General features: G+C 47.1%; 1 protein-coding gene across 1 annotated transcript in view; it reads left to right on the forward strand.

The window, feature by feature from the left end:
* The window catches only part of Myh10 (myosin heavy chain 10), a 126,839-nt gene that overhangs the window by 80,233 nt on the left and 32,875 nt on the right, over positions 1–13,731 (forward strand). Inside the window, exons 14-16 of the mRNA XM_032913155.1 lie at positions 825–998; positions 3,084–3,257; positions 4,019–4,133. Coding sequence (XP_032769046.1) covers positions 825–998; positions 3,084–3,257; positions 4,019–4,133 — 463 coding nt within the window. The remainder of the gene's footprint in view (positions 1–824; positions 999–3,083; positions 3,258–4,018; positions 4,134–13,731) is intronic.

Below are 13,731 nucleotides of genomic sequence, written 5' to 3' on the forward strand. Positions count from 1 at the left end.
ACTCATTAAGAGCATTATGTGTTGGGCTCAGGCTGCGCTCCCAGCAACAATTCCTAAGCTGATTCCTAGTTCCATCTTTTACAACACTGTGGAGCCTGCTGCTCCGTGAAGAGAATGAGACACAGGCAGGTGCAGCCCGTAGCTCCCCTGCAGCTCACAGGCCCACGCGCTCACCAGGATGCCCTGAGCCTTTTGCCCTCTCCAGGTCCTCATGTTGCTCTTCCCCTCCTTGCTTTCTATTTCATTTATTCTTTATTTCTATCCCTTAATTGTTCATTAGTAAGCACTGAGATGTAATGTAGTGTGGCTATCTAGTCTCTCTTACTTACCTTCTCTGCCCCTCTCTGTCTCTCTATATCTCTCTCTCTCTCTCTTTTTCTCTCTCTCTCTGTTAGACGTGTGCATGTATGCGTACGTGCGTGTGTACACTCGTGCGCATACATACTCATGCAAGCACAGAAGTCGGTTCTTTTTCTGCTACATGGTTCCCAGGGATTGACCTTAGCTCATCAGGGCTGGCTGTAAGCACCTTACTCAATGAGCAATCTCACAAGCCCTCTCCTAACTTTTCACAGTGCTGTGGCAGTGGGGCAGGTGTAAGTGAGAGGCAGAGAGAGCCCCCCCCCCCATTAGGGGGTAGTCATCAGCTTTAGTCTCAGTAGTATCGGTGATGCCTAAGGAATAGTTTAGAATAGTTTTGGGTAACTAAATGACTAAGTGTTCCTGTCTCCCCTCGGTGATGCCTAAGGAATAGTTTAGAATAGTTTTGGGTAACTAAATGACTAAGTGTTCCTGTCTCCCCTCCCATGACTTGAAACCTTCAGCTGAACTCCTTTGAACAACTGTGCATCAACTACACCAATGAGAAGCTGCAGCAGCTGTTCAACCACACCATGTTCATCCTGGAGCAGGAGGAGTATCAGCGAGAGGGCATCGAGTGGAACTTCATCGACTTTGGCCTCGACTTGCAGCCCTGCATCGACCTGATAGAGAGACCTGTGAGTGCCTCCTCCTTGCCCGGCTTCCTCTTCTGTTGAGCAGAGCCTTTAGTTTTCTTTCTGGCACAATCTGAGGCACAGTCCAGGAAAATGGTATTCTAATAACACGATCTACATAAGTAAAAGCGAGTGATCTGGCAGTCAAAGCCTTCATTAGGTCTCCTCAGGTGCAGCTTTGAATCCCTGTCCTTGTGTTTGTGCATGTGTCAGGTAATGTGCCTTGGTCCTCACAGACCACAGAGACCAGTGAGATGGTAGCACTGTGTGTACCCCTCAAAGGGTGCGTGGCACTCCACTTGGCACACCTCCTGGCTATGTAATACAGGAACACTTCTCTGAGAATAAGATGTGTCACATAAACTTAGTTTTTAGGTAATTGAATTTGAGCTCAGCCTTTTGTAAGTATTTTTTTTTTGACAGTTTTTTGTTTTTGAAGTATGTTTGAGAGGGCATTCTTTTGGCAAATATACATTTAAAGACACATGATGTGGGATAGTTGACAGCTTAGCTCCGCCAAGACAGGGTAAGCTAGTCCTTCACAATAATTCCTGCCTCACTTAAGGTTTGTCAGATGGTTCTAGGCCAGAAGGCTGGAGACAGATGCTGTGAAGGGAGTGAGAGAATGTTCTGGGGCGGGATTTGTAATCCTGTGATCCTGCCTCAGTAGCATTAACTCCCTTCCACTGTAATTCCAACACAGTAGCCTGCCGCTGTGACCATGGCTCCACCATGGCTCCTCCGGAGGTAGCCAGCCTTGAACAATATGGATTATCCTCTCTAACTGATCTGAAACCCGAGGGTTTTGAGAAGGAACCAAGGGGTAAGGGTCTCACTGTAGAAGTGATCCTAGGTCCCATGCACCGTGCGCTCCAGTCAGCTCGTGCCTGGGACTGTCACCATCACATTGCTTTATTCATGCTATAATCCCTACTTGCCTTTCACATAGCATCTTCACCCAGTAAATACTTGAAGAAAATTGTTTCTAAAGGTTTAAGAATGAGTCAGAGTGTGAGTTCAGTGTCACATGCTGGCACTGTAGCAGTAAACAGTGACCTGGAAGCACTACCCAGGAGCCCATTGCTCTCTAAATACTTTATTTCAGTTCCCAAGTCATCCAAGGGAATGGCATGCTTTAATTCACAACATAAATGAACCTGTTAAGACTGGAATTTAGTTTTGTGCAATATCATACCTTGGGAGGCCATCCCCACTAATTCTTCGTTTTCCTCACCCCTGCCCCACTAAAATCCTGGCAAGGTGCGGCTGATGTGCCTTCTGTCTCTAGATTTGTCAAAGCCTTTTAAAGTGATGGCTGTGTTACCCCCTTTCATAATTTATTAGTCACTTTTCTGTTGCTGCGATAGAACCATGTGACTTCTAGGAGGAAGGGTTTAACTTAGGCTCAGGGATCCAGAGGGAGGAGAGGCTACTGAGGCAGGTGACTTTGGCGGCTGGCAACAGTCACTGTGGCAGGAACAATTGAGAGTGAACCAAGAATGGCATTGTGTGGCTTTGAAACCTCAAGTACTGCCAACAAGGCCATGCTCCCCCAACGGCACCAGCTAGGGACGGATTATTCACAGGCCAGACTCTGCGGACATTTCTCCTTAAACAAGCACACCGTGCTGCTTCAGACACTTCACCAACAAGAAATTACAGTCTCTTTAGTCATCAGTTAACAAAGCCCTGAACTGCAGCATGCAGCGTCTGGTCAGCTGAGCTTTATATATCTCCAGCAGCCGTTGATCATAGAAAACTTTGACCCCTCCACCCCATTCCCTCCCCCAGCTCCTTTCTGGCTCCTGAATTGGATGACTTGTGGAGAGTCTACTGTAATTAGTGTACTTATAATGTGCATATTTCAAGTTTCCAGGGCTTATCCGATGTTATCCATTTCTTCCCTGTTCTTAGTAACTTATGATCTGTGTTTGAACTTTTAGCTTGTTATGGCTTGGACATAATTTCCATTGGAGAAGTTGGTTCTCTCCTAGATCTTCATGGAGCTGTTAGTTGTGGAAGTAAACTGTCAATCACCCCGGTGGTGCCACTGCTAACTTGCTGGTCCTCACTGCCTTTCATTCTCAGGCCAATCCCCCTGGCGTGCTGGCCCTCCTGGATGAAGAATGCTGGTTCCCCAAAGCCACAGACAAAACGTTTGTTGAGAAGCTGGTTCAGGAGCAAGGTTCCCACTCCAAGTTTCAGAAACCGCGGCAACTGAAAGACAAAGCCGACTTCTGCATCATCCACTATGCAGGGAAGGTGAGAACCCTGAGGTCAAACTAGGTTAGAGCTCTGCATGGTGGGGCTGTGGGGATGGCTCACTGGGTAAATGCTTGCTGCCCAAGCATGAGGGGCTTGGATTTGATCCTCAGCACCCACATAGGTCGGGCATGATAGAGATGAACAGGTCCCCAGGGTTCACTGCCCTGTCCGTTCAGCTGAAATGACAGGCTATAGGATCAGTGAGAGACCGTTCAAAAACAGGGTGGAAAGTGATAAAGACACCTAAGTGGACCTGGGCTCCAGGTGCGCATGTGCACACCACACACTGAAACTAAGAACTTCAGGCATGGTGGCACACGCCTTTAATCTCAGTACGTGGGAGGCAGTGGCAGGCAGATCTCTGTGAGTTCTAAACCAGCCTGATCTACAGAATGAGTTCCAGACCTGCCTTGGCTATAGTGAAAACTTGCCTCAAAAAGAGGAAAAGAAACAAACTTGGCTGGACCTGTGCTAAACACTTAGGAAGAAGTGTCATATTAAGAAACAAAGAGAACGAGAGAGAGAGAGAGAGAGAGAGAGAGAGAGAGAGAGAGAGAGAGAGAGAGAGAGAGAGAACCACTGTTTGTGGTTTTGCCACATGTGATCTAAGGCCATGACGAACATGTTTAAATATATTTTTACAGATGTCTGCCACTGAGACAGCCCAGTGCGGGAATTGTTTAGTGAAAGTCTTTGATTAGACTTACGATGGTAATCAGTTGTGTGTTCTTTATTTTTCCCTCTTTGGTGTGGGACAGGTGGACTATAAGGCGGATGAGTGGCTGATGAAGAACATGGACCCCCTGAATGACAACGTGGCCACCCTCCTGCACCAGTCATCAGACAGATTTGTCGCCGAGCTTTGGAAGGATGGTGAGATGAGCTTGTGTTTGTATTTCAGCTTGGCCTGGATCTTCTGTAGCTAAGGTTTATTTACAGTTCTCTCACACATATGTGTTTGTATAGATCCATACATTTTTATTGCTTTAAAATCTTTCCCTAGAGCACGGCTGCCATTATGTCAGAAGTTACCCATTTCATGAATATTTGGATTAAGAAATAAATACAAACCATCTGCCCCCTTAGTCAGACACTGTGGGACATATAGAAATGGTATACATTCAGAGCTATAGGAAGCTACAGGATCCCTCAGGCTTCCCAGTGACAGTTGAGGTTATGACATAAAGGCACAGGCACAGGCAACCTGAGAAGATCCTTTTCCTGGAGCTGTACACAGGTCTAGCAAGCTAATCTTCCATCATGCACGCATGTGCACAAACACACAGTAGCCAAAGAGTGAGCTCTTTGATATCCTGCATACAGACCAGTTGCTTCTATTCTCATTAATCTTCGTGGTTCTTTCATATATACAAACCTCAAATGATTTCTGACTTCTGGTGACATTTACTACAGGGTAGACTTTACTAGGATACACAATGCTTGTGTTTCTTTGTACCTAGTAGGAGCACATCTTTTAGTGTTTAGCTCTCTGCTGTCCTTCATCCTAGTTGTGTCTCTCTTCACTGGGCCTCAGGTCATGCCCACTGGTTCAGTAACTAACTCAGTTTTCTTGTTACCATCTCAAATTGTGTTAGCTTAGCCATCTTCTTAGAGGTAGAGAAAAAGAAACACAGTAAATAGAAAGGGTTTGGGCAGTTAAGGCAAAAGAAAGAGATAGGGAAAGAACAAAGAGAAAGTCTTCAGGGGAACAGTGACCACATGAAGGGCAGTGTACTCACAAATGACCGTGTGTAGTGGGCAGGACAAGTATATGAGGGAGCTCATGGGAGTGGGGTACACCATCCACATGTGTGCCTGTCCTGGGAAGAGATGTGCCTAAGACTGTACAAAGAGGGGACTTTAGGAGAAGGCCGGCTCTCCTACAGGTGCATAGTGTCCCTTGCAGTGGCCCAGTTAGTCAGGTGCTGTCTGAATACACAGCAAAGGATCTGAGTCTGAGCCCCACTCAGTCCACAGGTGCAGAGTGGGGCCGTTCTGCTCTGTGATATTAAGTCTTATCACCATGGAATCTGAGAAACTGAACATGAAGCAGGAGGAAGGACCGGGCTCAGGTCATCCCAGGGACCTGGTACTAGGAAGCTCAGCACTGGGTTGGCAGTGTGGATGTGGGGTGTCTCTCAAAGGAGTGGCATGCAGTGCTGTCATAAATATTTGCCTATTTACTACCTGGGGGAGGTCGTACTCAGCCCCTCTTCCTCCTAGCTTGAAGAACGAGTTAGCTTGGCTTGGGGCAGGGGAGGGAGTAGAGTAACCTGGTATGGAGACAGAAAGCCAGCACTCGGGAGTCCCTTCCGGCTAGATAGTAAGGCTGGGGCAGAAAGGGTCAGAGCCAGAGTGAGGCTGTGGTGATGTAGCCTGACTCAGAGGGAGGAGTGCCTAGAAGACGTCACTGAGCAAAGTGCATCGACATAGTCTATTCAGTGAATACAGTAGCTGTCTCCTGGGGAGACTGGGGGAATCCCTTACACGTGAGGGATGCAGGAGCCGATGGGTAAGAAAGGGCCTGTAAAGGCCCCAAGACTGACAGCTTCGTAAAAGAGGCAACTCCTGTGTCTTCCTTACCCAAACCATCATTGAAAACCCTTTGGAAGCATAAAGGGTCTGCCCACAACAGACTTGTCACGCAGTTAGGAATATGGGAAAACTGCGTTTGTCTTTTCTCCCAGCTCTCTGAGATTTCTCCTTCCATCCTTTAGTTGAAAACAATGAAAGGATCAGGTTCTAGGATAAAAATTCTGTAGGTAAAGGTGGGGATGATGGCAGGAGTGCGAGCACACCAGGGGTTACTGAGGATGAAACTTACAGCTGAGGCCATGTGTGGAGAGAGTGCCACTTAACTAACACAGATAAGTTTTTTACTGGTTTACAGAAATGCTCTGAGGGAATTGTCACAGCCTTGGCACACCCTTTTAACCCTGTCTGTCCATACTTAGTTTGCCGCTCTAACCATTCAGCTGCACTACTTGTCGATGTTAGCTCTTGTCCTGCTACAGACAAGGCTTGAGTCCCGTGGCCACTCTTGTCAGAGTAGAGTGAGAAGTCTTATCTACCCTGAGTTTGGTTTGACTCTTATAGCTTCTGCTCGCTAACGATGTCACTGTTGGTAGGGCGAGCATCCTGTCACCCATCAGCGCAGGTGGACATCTGGTTAAGTCTGAGTAACAGGAGATCTGAGAGGTCAGTGCTATTGTAGAGCATTGTGCAGGCAGAGAGCCTTTCCCAGGCTTGAGGACTGGATTTCACTCACAAGGGCGGTGGTGGGCTCTGAAGTTAGGTGAGGAAGCCAAAGTCGAGAATTGTCACTTTGTAGAGATCTCTTGGACTAAGAGGAACATTTTTCATAGAAAAAAAATGGCCCCTATTTCCTTTTCTTGCCATTGAAGTGGGTGAGTTGGCCACAATGGAGAATGTCTAATGCTTGCCTACAGATTGCCTAAGCATCCCCCTTGAACTGTAGAAACCTCGTGCTAAAATCCAGCTCATGTGAGAGTTTCACACAGTTTTCTCAAGCCCAAACCAAAAGGAGTAAGTGTATAGATGGCAGCCCTGCCCTAGAGACTATTAAAAGCTGTTGCTCGAGGTTTTCCCACTGCATAGGATTCCTGCCCTTTCTCATGCCTTCTGTATGCAAGCAGCAACCACTGAAGACTGCATTGTCATGTATGTGAGCCTCCTATGCATAACCCATGATCAGAGCTCCACAATTACTTTGACATTTGCTACAGCAGAACTTGAGTAGTTAACCTGATCTTTTAGAAATCTGTATTTGAAGTAAATTATGTTTCCAAAATCTGTACTGGAACTTTTGACAGTAAAGCCACTGACTTTGCATTTGTCTTAGCGCTCTAATTTAACTGCTGTCTTGCCCTGATTTGCCAACTGCAAGACAGATCAATTAGTACCTCATTGCTCTTAAATTTTGTCAATATGGCATGATGCTCACACCTGGTGTTGGGAATTTGCTCTTTTGATTCAGCTTGAATGTATTATGTAAAGAACTTTATCGAAATGCACAGATTCTTGAAACAGTAATTTTTACATAGGCTCTGCCCTGGACCAGCTACCTTGGTAGCCCCATTTCAGAGTTTACTTGTGATGTCAAATGTCTTTCACACTAACTGAAGTGTTTGTGTATCTGCTCTTCTGTCCTGTTTTCACTGTTTCTCTGCCTTAGAGATTCAGAATATTCAGAGAGCTTCTTTCTATGACAGTGTTTCTGGTCTTCATGAGCCGCCAGGTGAATGTATACAGCCTGCAGGGCCTCCAAATCAGAAGGGTCTTAAGGCCACAGGAGACGATGGTGGGGTGGGGGCTGGCAGGGTGGCCTGGGAGGCGGGGTGTTTTGGGGGTTTCTGGGGTTTCTGTTCGTTTTTGCTCACAGGCCTGCATGAACGTCCCATTCCATGCTCTTTTATTACTTCCCGGCAAGTGTTTGAGTGCAAACCGGTTCAGTCGCTACTGCCTCCACATCGCTTGTTACTTTATGCATAGCACTTAGAGCGCTGCATATGGAAAGGTACGCCACTCACTACCTTTCCAGTCGAGCCATTTTGATACACACTTCTGCAAGAGAACAGCTAGGATCTGCTCTGCTCAATGACGTCTCTGCTATCCCTGGGTCACCTTTTACATTTTCAACTCCTTAGGAATCCTAAGAAGGAAGTTTCTTTATCTAAACTATATTTGGTGAACAAGAGTTTGTTGACCTCAGGATTGTCGTTCCCATCGTTGTGGCTTTGGTTTTGACCTGGGATGTTGTCTGGCTGTTGCCTTTTCTTGCACTAAGCCTGCCTGTAAGGCTTGATATGTTCGTTTTGCGATTGAGGTATAGTGGAATGTTCTTAGAATTTATACTTTGGTATCCCCCTAATTTCAGATATATCCTCGCCATAGCTAGAAGGTTCCCAAAGTCCAGTATAATGAGAAACTCACCTAGCCTTCCAGTTTTTAATGAAATTGTCAAGTAGTAATATTTGAACATAAAGTCACTTTCATCTTATAAAATGTGTGAATTTGGGACCATGAGGATGCTGAACTCTAAACCCATCTGAGAAGTTGCTGTTAGTGGGCTATGCTGTGATCGTCCACAGCAGATTCCTGCCCGCAGTCCCAGCTGACTCTGAGGAAGCCAACTGTAAGCACAGAGCGGGAGGAGAGATGGGAATGTCAGAGACAGCACAGCCCACAGTGAGCACACCCCAGAACTGTGAAAGGGGAGACCCTTAGCCTGCTCGTCTGTGACCTTGGGGAGCACTGCGGGTGCTGAGGAAGGCGAGCTAAGGCTGTGGTTTGGAGTTTCACAGTCTTCTTATGCTGTGCTCTGTCAAAGTTGGCATTTTGGGAAGGGCCAAGGCAGAAGGATCACGAATTTGACGTCAGCATGGGCTGCACAGTGAGACTTGGTTTCAAAACAACAGAAAAATTAGCGATTAGTGTTCTGGACAGCTCCCAAAGCCCTCCAGAGGTCTCTAAGGAAGAGTCAAGGCCGGATGAGGGCCCTCTCCTTCCCCAGCATCTGGCTTAGGAAGCATAGCAGGATTAAATAGAGGGCGCTGCTGCAGTGGGCTGCAATGCCACATGCCCACTTTCCACAAGTGGAGACTTCCGCCAACTCTGCTTCTGTGAGTCTGGATCTTTTGGGGACACAGACCAGGCATTTGTTCGCGCTGGCAGAATCCAGTACAAAGCCCCTCTCCGACGACTTCATTTTAGTAAACAAGCAGCCAGCTCATCAAATTCCCACCCTAGCACTTAAATGTCCCTGGCTCTGTCTCTCCTGTGTGGTGAAGTAGTCTTGAAGTGGCAAAGGTTTCAAACTCTCTTCTCAGAGCCCACCCATCCATCCACTGGCTCTGTATCTAGCCTTCGAATTTGTGAACATTCTATAGCAAGGTCTTTCTCTCCTCAAAGCATGTTTACGTGTCAAAGAGACTAAGGGCAAGTTGTCAGGTTTAAAGATGGAAATTTGAGGTGCTGTATTTACGGTGCTCTCCTGGGGGACGGTGAAAATGTTTCTAGGGACAGATTGTGGATAGCTGTGACACTGACCTGCGAACTAATAGAGATAATGTGCTTCCAAGTGTGTTTGTAGCCAGGGCTACATAGATCCTGCCTCAGCAACAAAACAAAATATAGCCATAGTATTGGGGAAATATGTTTTCAAGCTTTTAAGAAAAGAAAATGAGACTCTGGCGGTTAAGTGCTCTCTGAAAGGCACCAAAGAACATAAGGAAAGGGTGTGGATTCCTAGCAGCAAGCATGGAGGTCTGACAGGCTTCTGCTGTAGCCTGGAGCAGTGATCTTCCTGTCCACAGTTTGGAAGTCCACATTTCTGAAGAGAAGCAGGCAGGTGGGAAGCAAGCACACTGAGCCAGCAGAGAGGACGCCCCTCAGAGTTGGTGACAGCTGGTGGCAGGACTGATGAGTTAGTGCCTCTGGACCGGACCCAGACCAGGCTGGATTCTAATCATCTGCCCTGGCACCGATTTGTCCCAGGGTGTCCTTCACATAGAGCACTGTTTAGGCTTTGAGCCCCACGTGTGCCAGACTGCAGCTGACTGATCTGAAAAGGTACCAAGAGAGAAAAAATAACACAAAACGTGGGAAGGGCCAGGAACCGAGTTTTAATTGCTGGCAGAGACTTCCCTACCACCTTCAATCCTGCATGCAGAGAAGCCATCTTGAGATAGAGTAGCACCTGTTAATGTGACTGAGACTCAGACTTGCCTTAATTTATGGAAAAATATTTTAGATGTGTTTAAAACATGGCGGGGAGTTTTCTGACTCCAAAAGCAGCCTTTTTCCCTGTCCCTGTCCAGTGAGGCATAAGAAAGGTCAGATAGAATGGTGCATGCGTACTATGGTCCCAGAGAGATCACAAGGCCAGCCTGAGCTACGTAGTGAGACCTCGCAAACACTTTTCAAAGTTTTAGAGGAAGCGCCACTTAGAATAGCAGTAGGATGACAAGACCGGGCTCCCCGCTGAGTTCTAATGCCATCTGAGGTTTGGGGTTTGGGTCAGTCCCAGCCTGCTTAAATTACCATTTTGGTTGTTGTGCTTGTTGTTGTTGTTGTTGTTGCAACATAATCCCTAGTAGTGTTTTAGCTTGAGTTTCATCTCCAGTGGAAAGTTCAAGGAGCAATATTCCCACACTGCACCTGGTCTGACTGATAGCTGACTCTTAGGTCTTGGGGTCATCAGGAGCATGGGAAGTATCCTAGCTTTCTGTTTTGCCTGTCTGTTAGTTTGTTGTTGGTTTGGTTTGTTGGTTTGGTTTGTGGTTGGTTGGTTGGTAGGGTTTTTTGGTTGTTGTGGTTGTGGGTTTAGGTTTTTTTGGTTTTTTGAGATAGGGTGTCTCTTGGCTATCCTAGAATGCACTATGTAGACCAGGCTGACCTAGTGCTTGATGTTCAGGGGGTACAGTTGCTATGGCTGGACCACCACTGTGAGCACAAGTCCCAGCATCTACCTGACAGGAAGAGGCCAGTGAACAGTAGGCCCTGTGAGGAGAAAGCTTTCCAAAGGGTGGGAAAGGAGGGAGAGACCTGCTTGCCTGGTCAGTTCTCCACTAGTGCTGGGGGTGAGAGGGAGGGCTGTCTCCTTAAGTCAGTCAGCCAACCTCTCTGCTTCCCGGAGTTGTCCTAAACGTTTCTAACTCTGCTAAAATTATTCTAACAGATTGGCCCTAACTACCAATTCCATCCTAGTTGTAAATCAGTAATTGCAGTGTACATATCATAAAGATGTGATATTTGATGATGTTTCTGGGAACTCCCAGCATCAGCATTCCATTGCTGAGAATGCGGCAGGAACCCTGAGGCTTGCCTTGCACCTGCTGGAGGCCCTGGTCGGGAGAATGCAGTATGGAGAATGTAGTATACGTATGAGTTCTGCCTGCTCTGCCTGGCTAGTAAATGGACAGTCATCAGCTTTCCCCACTCTCGTGGCTTTTATTAGCCACGATGAGTTTCAAATACTTAGCTTAGTAAGCGCTAATATTTTGCCAGATTGAAAAAAAAGTCTTTGAAAACATCTTGTTCCTCCTTGTCTCTGAGGTTGTCATCCTTGGGAAGAGCCCGTTAAGGATCTCCTTATAAAAACCGGTGATGGCGGTTTGTGGCAGGATAGATGACAAATCCCATTTTTTTGTAATTATGACTATAAACTCATCTAATTCCTGACTGTTCGAGTTTACAGGGTAATAAATTGTAGGACTTTCAATTGTTAGCACTGTTCTAGGAAACCACATAATAGATCCAGTGCCCACCCCAGCCCTAGCTGGGCTTGACGGAGGAGTGGTGCTTCCACCTACTGCGGCTTGCCGCTGGGCTCTTGTGTCTGAGTGTCCTAACTCTGTCTGCTTCTGTTCTCATCATCTGCATAAGAAAAGCCCTTCTAAAATAGACATTTATCTGTTTTATTTTGTTTTAATGAATTTAGTGATGTGCTCCTGGTCATTTAATGACTTTGCTGAAGCGTTTCTCTATTATCCACAAGATAGTTTTTCTTAGTGCTGGGACCCAAAGTTTTAAATGGTAGTTTTAAAAAGACAAAGCAACCTGAAAGTCTAAAGCATTGGTTTTTGGTAAACCCGAGTCATTTTTAAAAGTAATGCAGAACTATTGAATTGGAAATGAGGCAGATGGACCGGTGTATTGTTGGCTTTGCGTGCTGGAGAGTCCAGCAAGAAGAGTTAAAGAACCACCCCACCCAGCCTCCCACAGAGCTAACATAATTGGATCCTTGGACAGTAATCCTGGCATCATCCCTCTTTTGTGGTAGTGATGATTTGTTCTTTTGGTAAACTTTGTTTTCTACCAGCATGTATTTATTAAGTAGCTTCTAGGTGCCAGCACCAGGCGCTGGCCTGCACTGACTGGATGGTCATGAAGGCAGCAGCAGTCACCCTGGCTGGTGGTCAGAGATCAGCTCCCACGGCCCTGGGAATGGCTGGGGAAATGTCCTCCGGGGAATGCTAAGTCAGGGAGAGAAGATACCTAGAACATGTGGGGTGTTTCTCAGGTTTGTCTGCTGAGATGTGAAGGTCGAAGGTCAGAGGAGGGAAAGCCTGTTGTGCACTGTGAGCATGGTGGAGACAAGGGCCTAAGAGTTCTTAGGAGGCTGAGGAATGGAGACTTACACACAATGAGAGTTAGCCTTGTAACCAGCAAGAGTGAACAGAAAGGATGGATAAGTCCTTGTACCTTGGAGGTTGCCACAGTCTGGCTGGCAAGAATGCAAGGTTGTGTGGGAAAGTGAGCACAGAACGCCAGTGGTGAGCATTCATTCAGGTACACCATGCCTCACCGCAAAGCGCACCTCCTCACCTCCCTTTCCGGGAAGCAGCTGGGTTTGTTGCAGTCAGAACCTACCACCAAATCACACACTCACTGGTGGCAGGTGTCTCTGACTCTGGCTAAAGTTATGCTAATACTTGGGCATGTGTGACAGGAGAGGCTAAGTGGGATGGGCCAGAGGAAAGACCCATAGGAGAGTTTCAGAATCCCAGTCAGCAGGAAGGGCAGTGTCAGGGCAGGAATGGAAAGTTGGGTGAGCAGCTGGATATAGGAGGACTCCATGACTCCCAGCTCCCACTGGAGTGAGCAGTGCTCACACTGGAACAGTTGGGGTAAAGCATGGATGGACCAGTGTTTTCCCTTCTGTCCATTGTCCTCCTCTTCCCTTTTCCAGAGTGGTCCCCTGGGGCAGATGGCCAGTCCCATAACTTGAACAACCTGTTGACAAGCCCCAGTTTACTTACTTTGCTCCAACCTCCCTTAGCAGCAGGCTGCAGCAGCCAGCCTGCCCTGGGCAGCTCACTCCACTTCTCTCCGTCTTACCCATGACCTCATCCACCAGCCTCCCAGTTCTCAAGCCAGAACCCTAGGAGCTGCCCTCCACTTGTCCCCTTTTCATCCTAATCCTACAAAGTAGGTCCTTACGTCAGAATATGCTCTTCTTGGTCATCTCGTCTGTGATGTCACTCTTTCAGGCTGCCATCGTCCCAGGCGAGCCTTCATGCTGGCCCGGCTCGCAGCGCCTCCTTGGTACAAACCTCCTGCCCTGCACTTGCTCACCTACGGCCTCTCCGTGTCTTCATGTTTTAAATGGCAATGCCCAGAGAGAGATCTCTTACCTGCATTTCCCACTTTATGATGTAAATATATTTAAAAATAGACTTTGTTCTCTCCCTAACACATGAACCGAGAATGTTAGTAACAGGTGTCGTGAGACCAGATGCAGTTATTGTAAAAGCAGACATCATAGAGACTTGGGAAGAGTCTGTGGAAGGCAGAGGTACTTTTGTGACATCCAGCTGGGAGAGAGTACATGGACCTGTGCTAAGTAGGGCTAGGTAGCCAGGCATACTTGGCCGAGAGCTTGTTGAGAAAAGAAGAGAGCTAACGTCTGTGCGCATTTCTTGCCACACCCTAGAAGGTTTCACATGAG

Source organism: Rattus rattus, chromosome 9 (genome assembly GCF_011064425.1).
Source record: "Rattus rattus isolate New Zealand chromosome 9, Rrattus_CSIRO_v1, whole genome shotgun sequence".
Lineage (NCBI taxonomy): Eukaryota > Metazoa > Chordata > Mammalia > Rodentia > Muridae > Rattus > Rattus rattus.